The sequence below is a fragment of the Cyclopterus lumpus genome, chromosome 10 (assembly GCF_009769545.1).
Source record: "Cyclopterus lumpus isolate fCycLum1 chromosome 10, fCycLum1.pri, whole genome shotgun sequence".
Lineage (NCBI taxonomy): Eukaryota > Metazoa > Chordata > Actinopteri > Perciformes > Cyclopteridae > Cyclopterus > Cyclopterus lumpus.
Window position 1 is genome coordinate 7067708 of NC_046975.1, and position 27369 is coordinate 7095076.

At 42.8% G+C, this 27369-nt stretch overlaps 1 protein-coding gene across 1 annotated transcript in view; it reads left to right on the plus strand.

Annotated features, from left to right (window-relative positions):
• The first annotated feature begins 93 nt into the window (after positions 1-93).
• Positions 94-27369, plus strand: part of si:ch211-26b3.4 (connector enhancer of kinase suppressor of ras 2) — a 53119-nt gene continuing 25843 nt past the window's right edge. Inside the window, exons 1-5 of the mRNA XM_034543445.1 lie at positions 94-157; positions 10717-10880; positions 21685-21887; positions 22959-23046; positions 24272-24313. Of these exons, the coding sequence (XP_034399336.1) occupies positions 94-157; positions 10717-10880; positions 21685-21887; positions 22959-23046; positions 24272-24313 (561 nt within the window). The remainder of the gene's footprint in view (positions 158-10716; positions 10881-21684; positions 21888-22958; positions 23047-24271; positions 24314-27369) is intronic.

Consider the following 27369-nt stretch of genomic DNA (forward strand, 5'->3'; position numbering starts at 1 on the left):
GCCCACCGTGTCATCCCAGATGTGACTGGCAAGTTCGTTTTATGTCGCCCGCATTGAGTCCTGTGCCGTTCATCTCGGAGAGACCGTGACACCATGGCCTTGGTTATGGAACCTATAAGTAAATGGACGCCAAAGCAAGTGCTGGACTGGATGAAAGGTAAATGTGGATCCCTTCTTTTGCATCAAGCTGGGTGATGTTCGTGCTGCTTGTGGCGAGAACGAGGATGATGATGATGGTTGTGGTGGTGGTGGTGGTGGGTGAGCAGCGGAGGGCCACACTGTGCATGTGTGTTCTCCCTCATACAAAACCTGCAGGCTGACGTGCGCTTTTAGCCGTTGGATTCAAACAGCTTGAGGCTGATTAAAGTCACTAAATATTAGTGGGGGGGGGGGGGGATGCGTTTGTTGAGCCGGTGCAGTGAAATGGATGTCCGCCCCCCCCCACCCCCCAACAAAAAGAAGCGGGGAGTGGAGCCTCAGCATTCTGTCATCTCGCTTGCTTGAGAGTGCCAGCCAAGCCTGCTGCTGCTGCTGCTGATGATGATGATGGAGTCAGCAGCAGCAAAACTCAAGGAATGTGGAACGTATGTCATCTGCCCCTTCACTCACTGCTCCAAGCCCATGTCCCCACTCTCGCTGTATGTGTGTGTGTGTGTGTGTGTGTGTGTGTGTGTGTGCGTGCCTGCGCGTGTTTGATTAATGTAGTTAGCTGCATGCCCCCCCCCCCCACACACACACCTATTACAGTCGGATTCAGCACCGTGGACAGCGCAATGCCTCTTACCATATAAGGCAACCGCGCGCCGATCTCACTCGCTTCTCTCCCCCCCCCCCCCCCCACCGCGTTTGCTCGCTTTTGCTGGCAAGACATACGTCCCTTCAAACTGACAGTGTGAATGAGTAATCACTAATCGTGTGTGTGTGTGTGTGTGTGTGCGTGTGCTTGTGCGTGTGTGTGTGTGCGTGTGTGTGTGTGTGTGTGTGCGTGTGGTAGGAGCTGTTCTCGCACACATGGGTCACAGAGCTGTGACAGAAGCTGTGGTAGGCCTGACAGACAATGGACCCTTTACTTCTGAATGACTTCATCACTTCTGTGTGATGACTCAAAGCCACAGTGTAGCGATGTATACTCCTGGTTGTGTCCTCACACACACACACACACACACACACACGCACGCACACACACACACACACACACACACACACACACACACACACACACACACACACTGGCAGTGTTGAGGATGCGATACGTCGAGCGATTAGAGATGGCTCCTGCTTTTGCGATCGAACGTCCTCAGTGTGGAGAAGCGTGGCTTCAATCCTCTGCTCCATTAAGAGTCCATTAAGAGAGTGGAGGTTTGAGTATAGTCGGCCGAAAGTGTGGTTCTAGGTTTGCAAAATGGGAAACAATCAAATAAATGTCTTCCTTTAGCTGTACAGGATCGTAGCGTGTGAAAACACCGCGGAAGGAGACACACATTGGAAGACGTAAGTCGGCCAATGAGGAACAGGCGCAACTCACCTACTGTTCCTGTAAATCCTGTTCCTCAATCTCAAATTGTGATCACTAGGAAATCGCCACAGTATCGGAAAGGGGAAAGTTTCTTCAAGCTCAGCACGAGAGTGGAAAAGGAATTACCGAATTCATTTTTTTTGCCAGCACGCATGCTGTTGCTCGCTGGTTTCGTGCACTGAAAACAGTCTAGGTTTGTCCTCAGCGACGTAAGGACGGGGGCGGGGCGGGGCGGGGCGGTGTGTGTGTGGGGGGGGGGGGGGGGGGGGGGGGGGGGCACAGCCAACCCAGTGGTGGTCTCCCTCGCATGCGTCTCCCGGCCTCCTCCACGAAGAAGCCGGGGCTCAGAGTTCTATTTTCTGTTCCTTTTTCTTTTTTATCTGTGGCCTCAGTGGCAGGCTTATGCTCAGATCTTATCTTCTTCTGGATGAAGTATTCTTCTTCTGGGTAAAGTAAAAGGCGGAAGGACAGGTGCTTCATTTGGCCTCTTTTTTCTTTTTCTAGCTCGAACTGGAGATTAGCCATGGGGGACACCTGTATTTTTAAGGGAAAAAACTCTCTTTTCACAACTTCACTATAGGGAAAGACATGCTTTATTGAAGTTAAAGTTATCCAATGGAAATCTTTCCCTCCAATTTAAAACGTTGCAGTTGTTTCTATAACAATACCAACATTTCATATCCACAGGCCTTAAATATCTCAGAAGAATCTCTTACCATATAGAGTACGTACATTGACGGGATATGCACATCTGAAAAAAAAAAGTATCAAAACCACACACACAAAAATACATATATATATATATATATATATATATATATAAAATATAACAAATATATATATATATATATTTACATATATATATATATTTGTTTATATATTTATATGATATTCCTGAAGTTGAATCTATAAATATTTATGATATTTTACAAGATAATTACATTGTTGTTAAATATTAGTCTACAAAGTAACTATCGGTGTTCGACAAATGTTTAGGTAAAAACTAATGGAGTAAAAATGTAATGGAGAAATAAGTCAATAAGTGAATACATAAATAATACTCATGTACTCAAATACCTCATGAGGCCCAGGCCTTCATGCGTAAATGTGCTCGCGGTTGGTTACTTGGCATGCCTCGTCAGGGAGGCTTTCCCTCATGTACCTTCCACCTCTGAAAAAGCACATTTGCATTGTGGTTGGCCTCGTGTGATCTTAAGAGACATTAAGCCATTATCAGCCCCCCACCCCGAAAAAAAGACACGCTTTATCCAAGTCTCGTGGACACCATGCTCCTGTTTGACCTCATCACTCCACTCCTGTCATATGAAAGAATATGAGACGGGATACTCCGCGCCGGAGAAGAACCGGACACATGGCCGCCGGTCCGAGCAGCGTGCATACCGTGTCTCTCGTAGAAGGACTGCTCCAGCAGCAGAACACTGGGGAGGCTCACAGAAAGATGACTCATCAGCGTTTGTTTTGATTTTAACACCCACACCGGAGGAGTTTCCTTTATTGCTGTGTGTTTTTTTGCGCGCGGGTTGGGGGGGTACGTATCTGTGTGTGCAGACACAACTGATGTGTAAGGAATGACGCGTAAGGAGCGGTGTTTTAACGTGTTAGGCAACAATGAAAGGCAAAAATAAATACGCCAATCAATAAAAACGGACTCGTCCTCTGCCTCTCCGTGCTGCGTGCACCTCATCAGATCAGCCTGTGGTTGGAGGCGCGCGGTTAGCCAGCCCGCTGACGGGAAAATGAACACACCGCGGCTCAATCTCCCCGCCTTTTCCTATATATAAAAAAATAATAATCTAAAAATAAAGTGTAACATTTCAGTCAGCGCTCACCGTGAATGATGGAAGATGCGTGGGGGGATGATTTGCTCCTCTGTTTAAGAAATCCTCTAGATGTTATTTGGCCCTTTGAGTGTCCAAATGGGGGGGGGGGGGGGTTGGCATGTTTACTACCAACACATACTGTGTGATTTAGTCTCCCGCTGGCGTGGTGAAGAAGTCTGTGTTGGAAAACACGCTTGCCCTGGCTCCGACTGTGTGCTTGTTGTAGTTTCAGCTGCATTAAAGATTAAAGAGCGTGCCTTATTATGAGGACACACACACACACGCACACACGCACAAACATACGCGCACAAATAGAGGAAACTCCTCCAGTCACCCAAAAAAGAAAGGCATATATGGATGCACGCGGAAAACAGGCGCTCAAAGGAACATGCTCACTAGAATACCGCTAAGAAATGTATGTGCGCACACACACACACACACACACACACACACACACACACGTACACACACACACACACATACGTACACGCACACGCACACACACACACACGCGTACACGCACACACACGCACACACAGTTTCTCGAGCGGCGGCTTTAAGTGGGGCATCGGTAGTCATGGAAACCCGATCTGATCGTGTCGGAGTCACAGCACATGTCATACGATGGGGAACCAACGCACGCAGATGCCCAATATCCACATCCTGGATGCCTTGAATCCACATTTATGCGTTCACAGCTGCGAATATTCGCAACGCTGTTGGTGTGAACGCAGCATTAGACGCATACCGAAGCGAATATATACGCCGCACTACACGCACATGCACGCACGAACACACACACTTCCTCTCCTGTTTCATGGCCCTGAGCAGAGAGAGAGAGAGAGAGGGAGCAGGGACACGCATTCAGAAATGGGGAGGTGCGAAGCAAAAGGAAAGAAAGGCCGAGGAGCCTAAGAAGAGGGGGGAGGAAACGAGGGGACTGTGCAAGGGGAAGGGGCATGACGGAGAAAGAGAAGGGTGGCAAAGCGGTGCCGAGAATGGGAGGATGCAGTGGGCATCATATCAAAGCACTCGCTCTATCCGGGCGCTCGGACAGAGGGGCCTGTGTGCGCGCGCGTGTGTTTGTGTGCGTGTATGTGTGTTCTCGTATGTGTTTCACTGGGTTGGTTTTTGCACCTGTTGTTCCGGGGTGCTTCAGTTTTAGGAGCACATATATTAACTTGATACAAAGTTTCCCATCCTCGGACCCTACATGAGATCGCACGGTGCGCACGCAGCATAGGGTCCACTGCGGGGGGAGGAGGGTTTGTGGATATCTCAAATTGACGTGACAACTTAATTGCTGCGTTTACAAGCCAGCACACGTTGTCAAACCCTGACTTAAAAGATTAAGCTCGATTTTAAGCAGTCATCCTTTTATAGTTGCCAGGAAGTTAACAGTTTATTTCAGCTTAGCTGTCAACGTCGCTGCAAAGCTAGTTTGTTTAAGCTCAGACCAACAGCTTGTTAAGGCTTCAGACTCATGAAATAATTGGACTGATCGACTTTATGGCATAATGACATTTAAAAAGAGTGGTGTAGCATTCTGACAAATGCTGCACTCTCAGAGGCCAATTGATATATTACATGTTATGGCACTAATAGCAAATAACGAGTTCAGTACGCAACAACCGAGCAATATAAATAAAAACAACAACCACAGAAGATTCATTGAGGAACCAGCGAGGCGTGTGCACGCATAATGTTTCACGATTATCAGCTCGCCTGTAGCACACTGACCAATCAAAGGAATATGTATCAGAACACACGTGACATATTACCATCTTTATAAAGTTATAGTACACATATGTTTATCTATATCCAGCGGCAACATTAGCCTTTCGGTTGAGTCTCGTCTTTTTGCTCTGTTTTTCTCTCCACCAACCGATAGGGAAAAAACATATTTAGCGTATATCTTTCGCGAATGCTACACCTTTCTTCCCCATGGAGATAACTTTATCTCTCAGCTGTTTGGTGCTGGGCAGGTACACTGTTAAAACAATGTGTGTAATATACGGTGAATTACCGGCAGCTGTGGTTGCCAGAAATGTCTCAGGCGATATTTGTCTGTGGATTGGTCAGTACGGGCTACCCCGTTTGGCTACCACCTTTATGTACCCCTTTTTGGATCCCAATAAAATAAATAAATGCATCATAGCAGCTTTAATGTCAACATGTGACCTTCAAGTGTGCTTCCTTGACGGGTTGCTCTCGACAAGTTTAAAGCTAAAGTGCATGTGGACGTATTACTTCTGCTGGAGTCGACTTCAGATTCTCGGAGGTCGGTTCGGTCCTCAGAGTGGAGCTCCGCCTCTGAACTCCTCGCAGCTTCCCGGTTGACCCCGTTTCCCGTCCTTGTGTTCCTTCAGATTGCCTCTTGACACCTCCCTGGATGTCGGAGAGGAAAAGAAGGCCGCGGTGCACTTGAAAGCCCCGAGTACCAGCGAGCGAAAATGCCACGCTCTTAAGAATATTCTGTCAAGATGTGATGAATATTTCACAGTCGGAATATTTTTAGTGAGCGTTGTGCCTTTTCTTCCCACTCGCTGGAGCACTTACTCCAGCTGGAGGCTGTAGATTTGAGGGGGGGGCGGCAAGGTGATGGGACAGGAGTCATAGCATGCCTGCCGTCGCTCCCAAACCATCTCCCAAGAAAGCTTAGGTTTGATAGTCTGATTTCACTTGATGTTGATGCAGTGTAACCGCTCCGCCCGCGCAAGGGTTTTGAGTCATATTCAGCTGTAAATACAGTTTTTTCTATTGTGGACCACATAGGCTAGTGTTTGTGTGTGTGTGTGTGTGTGTGTGTGTGTGTGTGTGTGTGTGTTTGTGCTCCTTAGCCTAGCATCAGTGCAGGGACCTGAGGGGCAGCAACTGCTGATCCCTCACTTCTGCTCGGAGGGCCTCTCTCTCTCTCTCTCTCTCTCTCTTTTGCTCTGGTTGCCTGGCAACCCTCGTGTCTTCCGAAGAGGAGGGGTTTATTTTGCTCAGGAAAGAGGGAGAGATTTGAGGGAATTGCATGAAATGTGGATGAAGCTGTCAACATGCGATGCTCGCTCAAGCCTCTGCACTCCGGTCTGCTGAGAGACATATTTTCATACCTCATCGTGCAATCTTGAACCTAAAAAACACATGTTCTAGCCTCATGACTATTGCTTATGTTAATTAAAAACACAAAGAACAAAGTACATATCTGGTGAGATGGTTGGAGCTCAAAGCCCCTGAAAATAATGAATCGAGACTTCAGGGGCACTTTTGATCAGGTTTGATCACATCTGCTGAGACATCCCACCACCAATGGCCACATTTCAAATGTTCCTGACTCCTGATTGGTAGATGGCAGAATGTGACTTTTGTCCAAATGAGTCCCGCCCAGTTGAAACGTGTGATAATAAGAGCAAAGACGAAAGCACAACATACAGGAATCTCTGAAGTGAAGTAACCAAAATACGTTTTACCCCGACGTGTATTCATGTGGGATCCCGTATCTCACAATACAAAGCATGCAGCACGAGAGAGTATAGCCAGACTTTAAATAGAGCCGGCACTATTATAAATACTCTGAAAAAGGCTCCCATTCCACTCAAGTGAAAAAGCCTTGTGTCGCAGCAGAGTGTTGTGAGTACCTGCTGCATGCAGTAATCATATTATTTCTATCAGACTGTGGGAAGGAGAGAGGGGGGAAAAGGCAGACTGTTGACAACCGACAAATGTGTGTTAGGACGAGCCATTCAAAGTGATGGATGCGTGAGATATGCAGGCGAAGCCCTGGCTCAGCAAATACTGCTCAATGTTTAGTTTGTGAATCGCAGCAGAAAAGGCATTATTTACAGGAAAGGCATTATTTACAGGAAAGGCATTAGTGTGGCCTGCCGCCGCCGCACGAGCGGCTCAGTGGAAGACTCTCTGTGGCGAAGCTGTGATGAAATACCTTATTCTGAAGTCAGCATCGCTCCCGGGGGAAACAGCAGCTTACGACTTGATTACACAGAGAGACACTTCCGACATTACTCATGCAAAATTACTTTTTGTTTGTTTGCACGCAGGCAGGGTCTCCTACTACTAGCAGTTTTATGTTTCCTGCAGTTACTGTGAATGGTTAAATGTGAGAAGGCATTTGTTGTTTGGTGCAGATTTTGACTAATCACATCTACACCATTTTATTTATATAAAACCCACACAAACTGTTAGTTTCTGTGTGAGCAGCATGTGCTATTTCCAGCTGGCATATGAACTCGGCAGATGAACCCAGATCAGCTGTTTGGTCTCTAGGGGAAGCATTCTGACTCATCTGATTGGCTGGCAGCTGTATCACAACGCGCATGCCTGTTCGTGTCCGGGCGCAGCTCTGTTGCTCGTGCACGTGCATGCGCTGAGATTCGTTTGAAACAACAAATCCCAGCATACCCTTACAGAGAACTGGCACAAAAGATGCACCGCCGTCAACTCGGAAGCCCATTCAATGTGTGTGTGTGTGTATGTGTGTGTGTGTGTGTGTGTGTGTGTGTGTGTGTGTGTGTGTTGCAGAATTAGGACATAGCTTTAGCAGGGGGGCATTCCCAGAGGTAACAGAGGTACTCAGCCTGGACTTCTTTGATTCTTTATTCATCACCCCTTTATATAATTCATACTAACTGTAGATCGAGAGAGGGAATACAAAAAAATAAGGTGCAACTATCAACGATTAGACACCAGGAAGAGGACTGGAGTGAGTATACATGAGTATCAGTCTCCCTGCAGATAATCTTAAACGTGCACTTAAGATATTATAATGGCATCATTTTTGGAATAATGGTCAGATATTGCACTTATGCGATGACATAATGTGCCACAAGGTATGACTGCTGTGACCTTTAGAAACATAGTAAATATTGTAACTCCAAGAAAATAACCACAATACAACGTCTTTTTATATCAAAACGGTTTTAATAATTCTTTTTTCAGTATAAAACATCACAGAGTCAAAAAAGGGCTCCCAGGGGGAAGGGAACGTGAGCGTGGCAGAGGAAGTGAGATGTGTGCGCTGGTTTTGGTTTCGGGAGCCTCACCTCCGTTCAGGGTGGACATAAAGATTCCCGTTTTGAGAAACAGCCACCTCTGTTCTTTTTTGTGTCTCTCCTCTCGTGTGTCACGGATAGTGAGGGGTCAGGAGTCACACCTTCAGAAGTCCTGGTCATTATAGCCACAGTCTTTTTCTCTGCTCGGCCTCCATGTTCCCTGCACGACCGACTCTTTACTTAAAGCTGCTGGCGAACTGAAGAAGTTTGAATGGACAGTCCATTTGTACTGGTGATGATTTATTAGACTGCCACAGACTATTTCCCCCACTGTAATAAACGCTTTACACTGAAAGAACGAGACAAACAGCACATTTTAATATAATGCTGGAACGTAGCAGTGCACTTACTCTTAGTGAAGAATTTGTCACAGAGAGGATTCTTGTGAAAAATAAAAAATGTTGACAATTTTGAGGTTCTTGTACTTTACTCAGTAAAGTAATATAATACTGTTCATCTCACAGACAAGTATTGCGCTTTTTACTCTTATTATTAATTACTTTTCAGATTCACATTTACCCACATAAAATACAAAATGAAACTGTGAAACTAGCTCCCCCTAAAAATCAAATGCAAATAACTGGAAAAAAAAAAAGTCCTCACTAAAGTAAAAGTAACAATGTCACAGGGAGGAAATAGTAATAGGCCTTGCAGTGAAAATATTACACAAGTGAACTGCACACTCACAATATGTAAAATTCCCTATTTGTAGAGTTTGTAAAATGTGTCAAGTAACTAGTAACTATATCTGTCACTGTCGTGGAGTAAAAAGTACAACACTTCTCTTTTGAGTTGCAGTGGAGTCGTAGAACACCGAGAGTGACGTGAAATTAAAACACAGTACGAGTACCTCAAATGTGTACATGAGGCATGTTTTTTAAATTTCTTGACAAGATCACACCAAATGACCCGTACACAAACAGGTCACCGCCGCGTGCACCTATATGGACATTCTCTCACATACTTCATCCACGAACTTGAGGCACGCTGCATACCATTGGAAGTGAAACACATCCCAACATGTGTGATCCGAGGGTTCAGTCCATCGGGAATGTATTCCATTAAACAATTTATACTTTATACCTCTTACAGACGTGTGAAGAGTCACAGTTGCTCTTCTGCGCTGTATGTAACGAGATTGTTTGTCCGTGTCACTCGAAGCAACAGCAGGCTTACATTTCGTCTGCTGTGTCCCATGGCACACCAAGCGCAAGATGCCTCCTGCTCATCCTTTGTGTGTGTGTGTGTGTGTCGACTGTGTTAAGGTGCTACCGCACTGTCTGCTCTCTGTCAGCGTCGCCTCCCGTGGGCGTCAGTGTTTTCCTCCCAACTCCACTCGGCTTTAACAACACGTCTCCATCGAGGCGTCCAGACCCCCCCGAATAACAGCAGCCGTCGTAATTGTATTTGTATGTGTGATTGCGTTCGAAGTATGCAGCGTTTGTGGGCCCCAGAGGTTCCACTTGTGCGCGTGTGTGTGCGTGTGTGTGTTCATTCTGGAGAGGCCTTGTTCATTAGGTCTGTGGGGAGGGGTGCTTTCTGCTGACTTTGTTTGGTTCAAAGCCAGAGGCTCACACTGATCAATAGTATCCCGGACCCACCGCGTCTCTGTGTGGCTGATTTGCTCTCTGCGTGGCAGGCGGCCACGGCTTAACAACGGAAAGTCATACGTCGATATGTTGGTCACGTCTCTCCGGGTATATTTTGAACACACCCTTAATCACTCCGAATGTAAATGCATGAAAGTCAGTATTTCTGCGTGCGCGGCTTTGAATTCTTTTGCATGTCGAACATCCTGTTACAGCACGGTGTGCAAACATTAACCGATACCAGAAAGCCAAACCAACAGATATGTGCTTTCTAGATGAGAGAAAGTTGCCAATAAAGCATTGGTGAAATCCTTGGCTTTAGGGCTGGCGTTTAGCTTTTCGCACTGAGTTTCTGTGTGTGTGTGCACACTGCCTTAATTCTGTGTTGCTGTGACAGTATGTGGACCAGGATTCGGTACAACATGACAGACGGGAACTCAAATGTGTATTCAAGTCTGTAATCAATATTTCCTACTTTCTTTTAAATATGTCGGTCTCTGGAAGGGCCCAACAAATCTCTAAAGCACTCATTAGACCAGTTTGAATATTTTGTCCCTCTTTGGCTGAGGTTGACCTGCAGGCCCTTTATTGTGCACATATGCAGATATGATGATGATGATGATGATGATGATGATGATGATGATGATGATGATGATATACAGTGCCATACATCAGCCCTGGCTAATCTGGTGTCCGTCTATGTCTCTTCTCAGGTCTGGATGACTGTCTCCAGCAGTACGTGAAGAGTTTCGAGCGGGAGCAGATGGGGGGAGAGCAGCTGCTGCACATCACCCATCAGGAACTGGAGGAGCTGGGTGTCACCAGAATAGGCCATCAGGAGCTCATCCTGGAAGCTGTCGACCTCCTCTGTGCCCTGGTCAGTCAGCCCCGGTCACCTGCTGACACTGTTTACTCTCAATCACTTAGACTTTGGAGGGTGATATATATATATATATATATATATATATATATATATATATATATATATATATATACACACACACATATACACACAACTGCAACCAAAGGTAATAAAGTCAAAAACAGAAGTGAATGCATTAATAAATAGCCTAATACTGCGTTAGTGAGCTAATTCTGTCAGGTAAAAATTATTTCCTGCTGCAAGAAGTGACACTGGAGCAGCATGCACTACAGCCAGTGGTGTACAGTTACGAAGTAGAAATACTTTGTTAATGTGCTTAAGTCGTTTTTTGGGATATCTGTAATTTACTTTACTATTCATATTTCTGTTGAAAACAAAAGAAAACAAAACCTTCGTTACTCGCTACAAAATCAAATCTATCTTTAGAAACAAATGAATCACTGTGGTGGAACAAGACTCCAAGCAAGCAGGTTGAATCAGTGGTTAATCACGTTAATGCACAATTGCAAACAAGTGCTCTCAAAGCCGCGTTCTTTTATTCCCAGTGATGCCCAGGATGCTAACTTAGCTAGCAAGCGAGTACATGAGTAGATGACTGATTTCATGATGGAAGCAGACATGGAAGCACCTGCTACTCCCGCCACAAACGACAGTGGTGACGAAGACCAACACCGGATTGGAGTATATATGGAGTATATCTCTGGCGGGGTAGGGGGGCAGACATGTGTCTGATCTTCTAATTTAGCTATACATGGTGAATGCTAGGCTAATGTTCGCTAGCTATCGTAGATCAAATGAGACAATTGGTGTAGTTGACAGACCGCTAGCAAGTTAGTGAGCTGAGGAAGTGTTGACAGTTGTGAGATTGTTGATTTGAGTCATCTTAGCTATAATCAATGCAGCACTAGTTGGCTAACATTAGCTAACATAACGTTAGCTAGCTACCACACCATAGGATTGACAGAAGCCGCGAGAGAGCAGCATTACGATTTGAACCATACACAACATCAAACACTACATCATACACTACATTATATACTACATTATACACTACATCATACACTACATTATACACTACATCATACACAACATTATATACTACATCATACACTACAGCAGCATACACTATATCATACACTACATCATACACTACATCATACACTACATTATATACTACATCATATACTACATCATACACTACATCATACACTACATCCTATACTATACATCATATACTATATCATACACTATACATCATATAATATATTATTCACTAAATCATACACTATATCATACACTACATCATATACTACATCATACACTACATCATACACTACATCATACACTATACATCATATACTATATCATACACTACATCATACACTACATCATACACTATACATCATATACTATATCATACACTACATCATACACTACATCATACACTATATCATACACTATACATCATATACTATAATATAGTATATGATGTATAGTGTATGACATAGTGTATGATGTATAGTGTATGATGCAGTGTATGATATAGTAACTATATCATACACTGCATCATACACTATACATCATACACTACATCATACACTATATCATACACTATATCATACACTATATCATACTCTATATCATACACTACATCATACACTACATCATACACTATACATCATACACTACATCATACACTACATCATACACTATATCATACACTACATCATACACTATATCATACTCTATATCATACACTACATCATACACTATATCATACACTATACATCATACACTATATCATACACTATATCATACACTATACATCATACACTATACATCATACACTACATCATACACTATATCATACACTATATCATACACTATATCATACTCTATATCATACACTACATCATACACTACATCATACACTATACATCATACACTACATCATACACTACATCATACACTATATCATACACTACATCATACTCTATATCATACACTACATCATACACTATATCATACTCTATATCATACACTACATCATACACTATATCATACACTACATCATACACTATATCATACACTACATCATACACTATATCATACACTATACATCATACACTATATCATACACTATACATCATACACTATATCATACACTACATCATACACTATATCATACACTATATCATACACTACATCATACACTATATCATACACTATATCATACACTACATCATACACTATACATCATACACTATATCATACACTACATCATACACTATACATCATACACTATATCATACTCTATATCATACACTACATCATACACTATATCATACTCTATATCATACACTACATCATACACTATATCATACACTATATCATACACTACATCATACACTATATCATACACTATATCATACACTACATCATACACTATACATCATACACTATATCATACACTACATCATACACTATACATCATACACTATATCATACTCTATATCATACACTACATCATACACTATATCATACTCTATATCATACACTACATCATACACTATATCATACACTATATCATACACTACATCATACACTATACATCATACACTATATCATACACTATACATCATACACTATATCATACACTACATCATACACTATATCATACACTATATCATACACTACATCATACACTATACATCATACACTATATCATACTCTATATCATACACTACATCATACACTATATCATACTCTATATCATACACTACATCATACACTATATCATACACTACATCATACACTATACATCATACACTATATCATACACTACATCATACACTATACATCATACACTATATCATACACTACATCATACACTACATCATACACTATACATCATACACTATATCATACACTATATCATACACTACATCATACACTATACATCATACTCTATATCATACACTATATCATACTCTATATCATACACTACATCATACACTATATCATACACTATATCATACACTACATCATACACTATACATCATACACTATATCATACACTATATCATACACTACATCATACACTATACATCATATACTATATCATACACTATATCATACACTACATCATACACTATACATCATATACTATATCATACACTACATCATACACTATACATCATACACTATATCATACTCTATATCATACACTACATCATACACTATATCATACACAACATAATACACTACATCATACACAACATAATACACTATATCATACACAACATAATACACTATATCATACACTATATCATACACTATATCATACACTACATTATACACTATATCATACACTATATCATACACTACATCATACACTATATCATACACTATACATCATATACTATATTATTCACTATATCATAAACTATATCATACACTATTTCATACACAACATCATACACAACATCATATACTATATCATTCACTATATCATAAACTATATCATACACTATTTCATACACACTATATCATACACTACATCATACACTATTTCATACACACTATATCATACACTACATCATACACTATATCATACACAAGTATACACTACATCATATACTACAGCAGTATACACTATATCATGCACTACATCATGTAGTGTATGATATAGTGTATACTGTAGTGGATGATGTAGTCTACATCATACACTATATCATACACTATACATCATATACTATATTATACACTACATCATACACTATATCATATACTATATCATACACTATACATCATATACTATATTATACACTACATCATACACTATATCATACACTATATCATACACAAGTATACACTACATCATATACTACGTCATATGAGCGGTTAAACATGAGGGGCACTGGCTGGCAGGGCTCTATTGTTGGACATTAGCTTCAGCCAGGCATTGTTTACCAGTACTGTTAGCTAAACCAGAACTAAAACTAGTTCGCCAATGTTGAAAATTGTGAAATAGTTACTAGAAGAGTGAGAACAATTCAGTTTTTCATTTATTTTATCAGGTGAGTGGAGGCCAATTCAATATACTACTTTTTTATTTTCCATATAAACTCTCCTGTCACACAGAAATTTGTGGTTTTGTTTGTCATATATAGCTTTAAGAGTTTTTTTTCTCCCCTCTTCAATAACTCTTTTATTGAGTGAAACAGTTTGCATGTTTCTGGCACTTAGCTTTCCAGCTACAGCTACTTTGAAGTCAAACCAATTCTGTTTATTCATTTAAAAAATGTTCAGAATTACTTTAAGACCAATTTGAGGCAAGTTCATGTAACTGCTGAGGACATTCTCACAGGTAGAGATATTTATATATTTGTCATTGCTTATTTCCCCCCGACCAGTAATTGATATTGGCCTCAGAAGTGGCTAAAAGATCCCACATCATTTGTTGCTTTGTGTGTACTGCCTCGGTCACTGCTGACTATGTGCAGTGGCCCTGCTCGGGATTAGGGAATTAAGGGGAATTAGGTGCTACTCTCCCAGAGAGAGAAAGAGAAAGAGACGAAGGGAGAGTGAGAGGGACAGAGGAGGAGAGAGAGTATGTAGAAAGAGTACGCAGGATGCACCTTATCTCCCAGGCACACATGGCTGGATTAGTTTGGACTGTTTGAATTTGTACCGTGCGCCTGTGTCTGTGTTTGTGTGTGTGTGTGCGTGCGCACATGCTTGTGTGTGCTTGCTAATCAGCATCCCTTCTCATTCAAACGTTCCAGCCTGGGAATGAGCAGCAATCACCACATGTCCTGAAACTGGACACACACCACACACTCGGGTGCCAGGTAGACAAGATGCATCCCTAAGCCGACTGCTGTGAGCGGCCTTAAAAGATAATTCCAGTTTATCCCAACTTGGGTCCTACTTGTTGTAGCTCTAGCTATCGCTCCTATCTGATAAAATAACACTGGGCTCACCGAGTTAATTGTTGAGATCTGGGGAAGAAACTTTGACCGGCACTATCGTTGAAAGGTTTGGAAGCAACTTGTTGCATAGATTTTTTTTCTTTTTTCTTCTTTCCTTCAACATTGGCTCTTCTAACGGAAACAAAAAGAGAACAATTCAGACACCAAATGTATTTTATTTACATTTCAATTAAACTTACATTTAGTCGATGTCCCCGAAAAACCCCTTTGATATTTAATTTGTTTTCCAGGCCAGAAAAATATAAGTGACCCTAGATCCTTATTTACCAACAACGGTTTAAACTGTGATTTGTCCGTATGCTAATGTTCCCTGATCAGCTCTAGCTGTAGACCAACCGTCTATATCTTCTTTTTTGAAGTTCAAATATCTTCGCTAAAGCAACATGTTGCCTGTTAATTCCAGCTTGTTATAGGCTCCATTATTGTGAAACACCTGACACTGAAACAAGAAGTTGTTCCTTTTAAAATCTGCACTCATTTTGATGCCGGAGATTACTTCTTTTCTTACTCAGCTGTTGCTCAGAGGGATCGTTGTCTCTTTCTGTCCTTTCAGTCGGTCGAGTTGAATCAATCTTTTACATTTTGTTGTCCATGTACAAAACAGGACTTTTGTAGCAGACCATTCATATGAAGTAACATCTGTTTTTTCAGAGGACTTTCTACAACAAATATACTGAATTCCTCTCAGACATTCGATTGGACACAATTAACCTTTTGTTTTTAACTTTTGACTGGTAGTCAAAAGTGTGCAAAAATGGATTTTTAAAGGTTTTTTGGCCAATGCTCAAATGTGGTTTAGATGAATCTGTCTAAACTGTTGGCAGGTTTACAACTTCTCTGTTAACGCCACTGCTCACTTCTTGCTCCGTTGTGACTGTTGTGGCAAAGTTGCAGTGTTTTCCAAGATCTCCGCAACTACTTTGTTGAGTGAAATGTTTTTCATAATCAATAGAAATTAATGCCAAAACTGAATTCGTAATTAATCAAAATTATCCTTTTAAGGTAGCCAAGGGAAAGCAATTCACACCTGACCTCCAATGCTTTCATTAGCTGTACTCTCCAGGTAACAAAGGAACAAAGCTCTACCTGGAGACACTGTGGATATTTGGATGATAAAGGACGATTTACTGTCGTGAGCTATATAATTTATCATAAGGAAAGCGAAACACTGTTCCCCTGGCTCAACCGTTATGACTTTCTGGTCTTTATGCTGTAAAGAAAGGGGAGCTTCTGTGGCCCTGGATCAATGCAAGTTGCAAGCGCTGACTGAGCTTTCAGTCTCGCTGTAAATGTGGAAAAGTCCCTTCTTTTATGCCTATATGCAATAGAGCGTTTGCCCCCAGCATCTATGCTGAGTAGGTTTTGGATGCAGTGAATTTTCAGCGAGATGTGCTGGGAAATGGGCATTTCATTCCAAGAATGAAATGACGGCTCAGAAAAAGATGTCATTGTATTGAAGTTACATTAAAATGTGTAACACTGAGAAAATTGAAACAGCTCTTTAATTTTAATGTAACTCAAAACAAAAATATACACCGTGGGCCGCAAATATAATGTACCTTTTCTTTATTCAATATCAGCTATTGCATCCAAGCCACAGTTTCACACATAATTATTGATGATTGCTATAGTCCAGTGAATGAATTACATTTATAGGCAAATAAGTAAACGGTAACAATAGTTTAGTTTGCTCCGTAACTTAGTTTTCGTCACTGTCATTGCAGAAAACCCGCTTCACAAAGAAGCTCTCCAAAGACGTTTGTTTTTTTTACTCATTTTCTCTCTCTTGTGGGTTCGCTATAGCTCGCTAGCTTTTCTCAAGAGGTCACTGATACAGTTAAAATGTTTGGACTTACTAGTTAATTTACATCGCTTAAATACAGCTCAGAGTAAATGTAACAAGTTATAACAGAAAACTGCAGGTAGAGAAATATTTGTCTTGTAAATAAAGTTAATTGCAGTTCAAGCAGTTTAATAGTTATTCTGTTTTTGATTTGATCTCGATACTGCTCAACGTGAGGCGAATTAGTCCTGTAAAGAGGCCTTGTTTGTTTGTTTGTTTGTACTTGTTAATTTCTCAAACAAAAAAATGAAGAGGGACAGACGGTCCATCTGGTCATGTCTTTATTTGTGTTGGATGTTACTGAAGCGATCAGCCCAATCAAAACGGTGTGAGGGCAGAACGGAGAGGAGACCCCTTGAGGAGACCCCTTGAGGAGACACCCTAGAGGAGACCCGTATAGGAGACCCCCTAGAGGAGACCCCCTAGAGGAGACACCCTAGAGGAGACCCGTAGAGGAGACCCCGTAGAGGAGACGCTCTAGAGGAGACCCTAGAGGAGACCCCGTAGAGGAGACCCCCTAGAGGAGACCCCGTAGAGGAGACGCTTTAGAGGAGACCCTGTAGAAGAGACCCTGTAGAAGAGACCCCGTAGAGGAGACCCCGTAGAGGAGACCCGTAGAGGAGACCCCCTAGAGGAGACCCCCTAGAAGAGACCCCGTAGAGGACACCCCCTAGAGGAGACCCCGTAGAGGAGACGCTCTAGAGGATACCCTGTAGAAGAGACCCTGTAGAAGAGACCCTGTAGAAGAGACCCCCTAGAGGAGACCCGTAGAGGAGACCCCCTAGAGGAGACCCCCTAGAGGAGACCCGTAGAGGAGACCCCGTAGAGGAGACCCCCTAGAGGAGACCCCGTAGAGGAGACGCTCTAGAGGAGACCCTGTAGAAGAGACCCTGTAGAAGAGACCCCGTAGAGGAGACCCCGTAGAGGAGACCCGTAGAGGAGACCCCCTAGAGGAGACCCCCTAGAGGAGACCCCGTAGAGGAGACGCTCTAGAGGAGACCCTGTAGAAGAGACCCTGTAGAAGAGACCCCGTAGAGGAGACCCCGTAGAGGAGACCCGTAGAGGAGACCCCCTAGAGGAGACCCCCTAGAGGAGACCCCGTAGAGGAGACGCTCTAGAGGAGACCCCGTAGAAGAGACCCCTAGAGGAGACTCCATAGAGGAGACGCTCTAGAGGAGACCCTGTAGAAGAGACCCCTAGAGGAGACCCTGTAGAGGAGACCCCTAGAGGAGACCCTGTAGAAGAGACCCCGTAGAGGCAAGAAGAGGCGTCGGAGAGAATGCTTCCGTGTGCTCATTTAAAACTGTTTCAATAAGACGCAGTGTAATAAAATGGGTATGCTAATCGCTACTAGCGCTTCAGCCCGCTAGCACAGTTGGCCTTAGCACACATTGCAATGTAGCAGTTTGACAGGATACACCCCTCTAACGTATATTGTACCTTTTGGTTCTCTGAAACAGCCTGTTTCGTTTTTGTTTTCTACAACCCGACGTGGTGATAGCAGAAGCCGGGAGCTTCTATAATGTCCCAGTTTTGCTTCTGTTCTGAAAAAATAGATTCATGTCGTCATCTCCTCCTGTAACTGTTACACCGATGAGTCAGCTTTCCATGCTGGGGCCTTTTAAGTGCCAACCTGTGTGCCTCCAAAGTGATTTTAATAATACTGCTGGTTACGTGAACGTTATTGAATAGTAATTATTTATTTATTAGCCATAATTTATATCTCTAATCTTCATTTGAGCTAATTAGACAGGATTCCTCAGCTGTCCCATATAGGAAACCCCCCATTATCATCTGACCTATCAGCTCATCCACTTTGTTTGATTTACACCTACGTGCTCATGCATGTTTGTCTCTGAGTGATTTTAGACGTACTGTTCTCACAGATGAAGGATGAACTGATTCAAATGTGGTGGTCAAAGGTCACTGTCCACTCACAAAACCCGCTTTTGAAAAACTCGTTCAGACAGACATGGCTGTGAACAGAACCCTGACTGGTTGTAGCTTTAAATGTTTGTTGATGGTCTTGTGCAGTAATAGTTTTTCGTCTGGTTGTTTTTGCACTCTCTGAATTAGAACGCTTTCTTTGAAACAGTCCCATTAAAAAAAGAAAAAGAAGAAGAAAAATAAATGAAGCACATTTGATACGACAGGTTTCTTTTTTTGATGGATGGATGGAAATTGCAGAACATTGTAGCTGCACCTTTTTTGGGTAAACCTGCAACATCTAAAATCCACTCATTAAACAAAACTCATCTCCCTGAGTTGAGCAGCGAACCCAGACAATCAATATTCTCTTGATTATTATAGGTGATATACGCAACCCTGCGAGAAAGTACAGTGCAGTGGGACTGATCGATGCTTCACTTTGGAAAAGAAAATTGTTTAATACTGACAAGTCTCCCGTTTACATTTCATGTATACAGCGCTTGAGTGTGATTCTGCGAACAACAATGGTAGAAATAATCAGCATGGAGGAGAGGCCACTCCACACATGGTTGCCATGGCAACCACATCGACATGAAGGTGGAGGGAAGGAGATGGGGGGGGGGGGGGGGGGGGGGGGGGTTCCTAATGGCATCGCCCTCTTACTTTATTGATTTGACACACACACACAGGCACACAAATGCACGCACTGCTCAAATTATTTCTCTCTCTTTCTCCACACACATTCAGACAGTCGACACAGGGCATTATTCCCCCCCCCCCCTTCATCTCAGCACGCTGTCCCCTGGAGAGAGAGAGATGCACACAGCTTTAGATCGAATCCTAGGACAGGCTAATTACAGCTGTGCAAACATGTGCGCTCCAAGTTCATGTATACATCGACATTATCACAGAACACAAGATTATACAGAACGCAGTGGATGTATGACCCAGTTTCAGTGAGATGCATAGCCGGGTGCTCTCTCCTCCTCCTCTCTCTCGCTCGCTTGTCTTCTGCCTCTTTAGTTCTTCACTTCTCTCTCTATCTCTCTCTCTCTGCTGCCACAGTGAAACCCTCTCTCCTTTGTAGTCACTGTGGTCGTGACTGTGTAGAATAGATCTAGAGGCAGAGGAGGAATAGATACGTCTAGCTAAGGCTGTGCATCTGACTTTACAAGGAGGTGTGTGTGTGTGTGTGTGTGTGTGTGTGTTGCCTTTGTGTCAGCAAGAATCAGGCTCTGTCAGGCAGGACATGACTGGAGTTGCCTTGGGACGCTGAGCGCAATGTGGCTCAGTCGGTCTGTGTGTGTGTGTTTATTTAAAAGGGTCACAGTGCAGTAATGGGCTACTCGACCAGCTTATTGTTCTTGTATTGGAGTGGGGTTATGACTGTTATATGAAAATGCTAATGGAGATTTAGAGATAGTGATTCTTGTTCTCAGAATAAGAACTTATAGTTCAATCACAGTAAATGCTTTTTCCCCCCTTTACCTATAAAACTTGTGGAAAGGTTATTAGATACACACGTGTAAGTTATGTTGTATCTATTCCAAAATATATTTACTCCCTCATGCTTCTTTGTGGATACATAAAGGATTTATATCAACCTGTATTTCATTTCGGTAAATCTCTTGCTTGCTGAGGGTCAGATGAGATGATCAATAGCTATCTCATGTTTCTGAATCAAGTGTGGGCCTAGTTACCACAAATGGTTGTTTTTACGTTTGTTTTTGTGTCTACAAAGTGTTAATAAGTGAATGTCATATTTTTGAGCTTTGGAGAGAGCCTAGCTAGCTGAGGCAACCACATCTTAAATCCAGCTCAATAGGACTTAACTGACTAACTCCCGGGCAGATTCCAAAATGGTTTCTTTAATCTTTAATCAAACAACTCACTGCCACAAATCACTCCAAAGCACTGATTTCTAGCACAGTGTCCAGACAGACTGCGTCACGAAAGCTGCTCGTTAGCAGAGCAGCAGCGATACATCATTGTGATTCTGCTCCTGAAACAGACCCCTCTGTTTGTCCTCCAGAATTATGGCCTGGAGACGGAGAACCTCCGGACTCTGTCCCACAAGCTGAACGCTTCGGCGAAGAACCTCCAGAACTTCATCCTGGGCCGACGGAGGGGCGGACACTACGACGGACGCGCGTCACGGAGGCTACCCAACGACTTCCTCACGTCGGTGGTGGATCTGATTGGTGCAGCCAAGAACCTGCTAGCCTGGCTCGACAGGTAGCGACCACGCCTCAACCTCCATGCTGTGAAATCAATTAGGGAATTAGACCGTTCATTTTTAGGAAACTATTACAAAAGGACAATCACAAACATCGAAATATATAAATGATATCTTTATGTACGAGCAAGAACACCTGTTATTAGAAATTAGTGAGTTAACCACACATGGCAGTAAAAAAAACACACACAGGACTTTTACCTAGAAGACGACGTAGACTTATCGTACGTCATGTGACTCCATATTCAGACAAGGTAATGTCAACCACGCTCTTTTCCTAAACCCAACTAATTGGTTCTGTTACCTGAATCTATAATTTCCTGTGAAGTCGGAAGTTTATTTTGAAAGGACATGATGCATGTAATGACTAATGTTAAATGCCTGCGCTAGTTTGAGGCTCATCACCTATTTGCTCTTTCATGAGTTGTGAAGGAGAGTGCGTTGTATGATAACACATAATAAACTTAGGTTGTTTGTATCGTGTATTATTGTGTATTGTGCGTTATTACATTATCAGGTGCTCCAGATATTGTTACGCTTCATACAGAACCAGAATTCATAGATGGGTAAGGTTGGGTGTTTTCTTGTTATCGGAAAGTTAGATCCGCTGATGTAACCATACAGAATAAAAAACACTTACAAATAAAGCTGTGTTTGAGCTTCGGTAGATCCCCGTGTTGCACAGCCTCTTGGCCACGATATGAAACCAAATATTGTTGTTTGTCTTTATCACTTGCTCATGTGCTCTGAGAGAAGCAGAGAATACATTGTTTTTTTATTGCTTGTCTCTTACTGTCCGATCATAAAACCACACGGTTTGCAAATGAATGAACAGAACAAAATAAAAACACCAATGTGTCAAAAATCACGTCCTTTAAGACAGAAAGATAGAATGTGATTTTTGGGAGCTAATTTTCCCTGGATCAAATAAACGCTGCACTTCAAACAGGAACATTTGATGTAAACAATAACAAAATGTAGAATGTGATCAGGACCAGGACACTACTACAATGTTCTACAAAAGTTCTCCACGTTTTCATCATCATCTTTCTTTTTCTTGTCTGCTGCAGGTCTCCGTTCGCCAGTGTGACAGAGTATTCATTACTGAAGAACAATATTGTGCAGCTCTGCCTAGAGTTGACCACCATCGTGCAACAGGTGCCTCCCCAACTCACTCACATGGACACGCAGGACGCACACGTGTCACACAATCCATCATGTCAGAATTTGTTGCACTGGAAACGATAAAGGTCACGATTGTGAATTGAAAAGGCGACGCTAGCGAGCGCTACTCACACAGCTCGTTGTGGTCTACAGCTCGTTTGTATAGATTTGACTATGAGTGGAGCATATGCCCACTCCCACCGGCTGTTTGCTGATGGCTGATGGGGAAGAGCCGCTCTCAGTAACAGCCGTAGGCAAAGTGCTCATTGACTCACTGTTGGACCGCATCCTCTGCTTAACTGGTGGGCCCTGATGGAGAATGAGCTAGGGGTCTCTCATCCCTTCATTTCCTGTCCTCCTTCTGCTCCCCCTCTGGCTCGCTCCCTCATGAGGGTTCGCCACATTTACACACACAAATGCACTTTTTAGAAAAAAGAACAGGCAGTGCATTCACACACACACACACACACACACACACACCACACCCCCACACGCTCTTGATACTTCAGAAATCTCATTGTTTGGACAGAAAGTATGTCTGCTCTCCTGGACTCCATCCACGTCCAACCCTATAAGAGCCCGCTTAGAGTATACGAGAGTGTGTTTGTGAGTGTGCCCGGAGCGAGTCCTGGAGCCAAGCAGATAACCCCCCCCCCCCCCCCCCCCAACCCCTCACTTACAAGGGCCAGAGGAGAGGAAGGAGAAAGGGGCCACCGTATAGGTCCACAATGGGCAACATGAACGTGTGGCTGCCAGGCTGCAGTGGCACAGACAAAGGTGGCAGCAGCGCCCGCACTAATGTATCAAATGGGTGAATTAACCGCAACCATGCACATGTGGTGGAGTCGGTGGGCTGCTTTCCCAGAAATAGATTAACTATCAGCTATGGTTAAATAACAATCTGTCATGTACGAGTATTGTAGTTTTCTAAATCCTGCGGAGGCTCGAGGCAGCGAGGCAGATCCAGAACTGGGCTGTCCAACGTTTTTTAGTCTGCCGAGATTATAAAGTAAAGTGCATAATGTGGAAGGTTAGATATGAAATAGCTGACTGCTGATGTTCTCCATCAAAAAAAGAAGTCATCCATCTTTCCTGCCTGTTGGCCATCTCATTTCTCTCCTCCCCTGTTTTTTTGAATCCAGAGGAGGAAGATATTTGAGCTTCCACGTTGATGCTTTCTCCATCTCATGTTTTCTTCTTCCCTCTTCTCATTTTACAGGACTGCACTGTGTACGAGACAGAGAATAAGATTCTCCATGTGGTAAGTGTACGCTTTAAAATGTCAAAAATGTTTGGCCTGTGTCACTCACTGATAATATGGAAGAGTTACATTTGCATACTCAACGATGACAGCTGTTAAATGCACATATACAATAGTTACATCAAGACAGCTACCATGTGTAAAGTCGGATTTTAATTCCCTCTGGTCGGATCCGACATTAGTTTGTAAAGCATTATATTCAACATATTCTAAGGTTCTTATTCACAGTCGACATGTGCCACACAGAATCTCCCTTTTCTGAAAGGAGTATCTCAGCATTTTTGGAACATAAATTCAACACCACTCTTTTATCTGTACGTTAAATATGAAGATAAATTCAGCAGACCGTTGCCAGCGTTTTTCCTCTGTTTACTAAAATGTGGAACCATTCCTTTAATGAAGTCATCCCTCTGCTGGTAGACGCATTCTTTTACAGTTTCCGATGACACTCGTAATAGTCATAAAGTTCATAAACACATTGAAAACCTGAAAAACATCTGTATGTGTGTGTGTGTGTGTGTGTGTGTGTGTGTGTGCTTTCTGCGCTGTGTTTTTTTTTTCTGGGAATTTGTGCCACAAAACTGTTTGTTAAAGCGCAAGCGAGCCTGAGGCCTTTTGAAGGCTCCAGTTTAGCTCCTGTGTGCGTGTTTGTGTGTGTCTATGCGCATGCATGTCAATGCGTGCGTGTGTGTGTGTGAGTGTGTGTGTGTGCCTGTGCGTGTATGCATGACGGAGAACTGTCTGTGGTCCACGTGTGAAACCGAGTGAGCAGCTCGCTTCTGATCCGGGCTGACAGTCGGATCGGGACACTTCCTGCTGCCATCCAAGGTCAGGTGGAGGAAACCATAGAAAACGTTAGCAGGGGGAGTTCACAGAAAAAAGATCTGACCATTTTACTCCAAGAAATAGACCCCACACCAGATGTTCCGTCAGCATACAGTATATATGCCATAGCCTCATCACCTATTTATATTAACAAAACCAATCATAAGTCTGTATTTGAGATGGCGGTGTACGCCTGATGCGATGTCCCCCTGTGTCAAAGTGACTTCCCCTTTAGCTTTTTGCTTGTCGTTTACCTCTGTTGTTACAGGCCTGGTAATGATACGGGGCAGTGACATCAGGGAAACTCAAATATTGAAATGGCTCTGCACATGTGTGCACACACATAAACAAACACACACACACAAACACACAGACTCTGGGTGCCAGACTAAAGGCTACCCATGACTAAGTCTGTTATGTGTCGGAGGTTTATGTGTGAAATAGGGAGACTGCGAAGGGAGGGAGAGAGAGAGGAGGAGGTGTTTGTCTTTAGACATTGCTTTCTTGCAGACCTTGTTTACTACTGTCTTGTCCAGTGTATGCTCTTAATGATTTCCATATTATATAAGATATATAAGATTATATTTATATATAATTTTGATAATTCCATTATGGAGACCAGGTTGGTCACATACAAAGCAATTCAGGAGATGAGATAAGTACAAAGGATGAAAACTAGTTATGAGCAGTGTCTTTTTGTGGGGGAAATCGGAAATTAAGATCGAGAACCGAGTTGTCTATTAAAGCATATGTATATGCTGTATTTTGGATATTTAACACTGTCAAGCCAGTGGACCACATTTATGAGATGACGTAGAAATGAAAAAATGACTAGCTAACTATCTACCAAACTGCTAACTGACCAATAACTAATTAATTAACTATTGAAACATTATCTTGTACATTTACTCAAACATTTGACAGGCAACATGGTAAATTAATTTCATCACATGCACATGAGCATCTTTTGAAATAATAATATTCAAATGACGCCATTATTTATAGTGAAATGAGTCACACCTCACCCTGCACCTCCATGAAACTGTTATTAGTTAACAACATAACTACAACTTTTTGCATTAGTAATATCCAGTGACTGTAGACACTCTAAAAGTACTTTACTTTTTCTGTATTTTTTACAGAATGACAGAAATAATAGTTTTAAGTTTTATTTTTTCCATGGCGGTGGTCGCTTGGCTTAAGTGATGTATGGAGGTCCATTCAGCCAGACAGTACGAGTCTCCAGTGTGCACAATGGGGTTCAGACACTGTCTGAAGCTCTGGTCCGCTCTGCTTTAGCTACTGTAGCCGTAGTTGTGCGTTTGTCAGCTTCCGCTTAATAATGCAAAACCCACTGCTACTGTGCTCTCCTCCAGACTACGGCCTGCAGCACTCAGATGGACGGGGAATGTGTGTGTGTGTGTGTGTGTTTAAACATGTTTATTTTTATATCTTTATTTAAAAGAAACCATGTACAGTTAAAACATAAATGTCACCATTTGATGCACTATACCAGATTGTAGCTACAGCTAATTTGCATCTGTAGTCCCTTGACAGACCATAACAAATATAATTCAATTCAATTCAGTTTATTTATTTATTTTTTAAACAATAGCAAACTGTGTGTGTGTGTGTGTGTATGTGTGTGTGCGCGTGTGTGCGAAAGAGATAAGATATGAGCATGTGTGAGTCTGTGTGTCTGATGGAGCGTGAAGTGTGTATGAGTGTGGGTTTTTATGTTCATGCATGCATAAGGATGAGAGGAATTACATAAGACTGTCCTAGTTGTGTGTTTTCCCCCTTCCCCTTGTTCTCTCCCCTTTCCTCTCGGACTCTCCCTCCCTGCCTCTCCGCTCCCTCCACGTCTCTTCATCTTTCCCTGCGTCTCGGCTCAGGTTTGTATTTGCCGCGAGTGCTCCCACATGGTTGAGCGTAGCGCCGTGCGACGGAGAAGGTGCGAGTCGATGAGTAAAGCAGGCGAGAGTGAGAATGAGGGAGATGGTGGGTGAGGAGAGGGCCAGAGGGGGTGAGTGGGGGGGCAGTGTGCAGCCAGAGCTTAATCCATTTGGCAACGTACTATGTCTGTCTTTCTGTTTGACTGCTCTTAAACCTCACGCCAGTCAGCCACATAAGTTAACTGGCCCATAATCTGCGCTCTGATTCCCCAGAGGCGTGTCAGATCAAGGTGTGTCAGCGCTGCAGGAGGCGAGAGTCTCCACACTGGTAGCGGG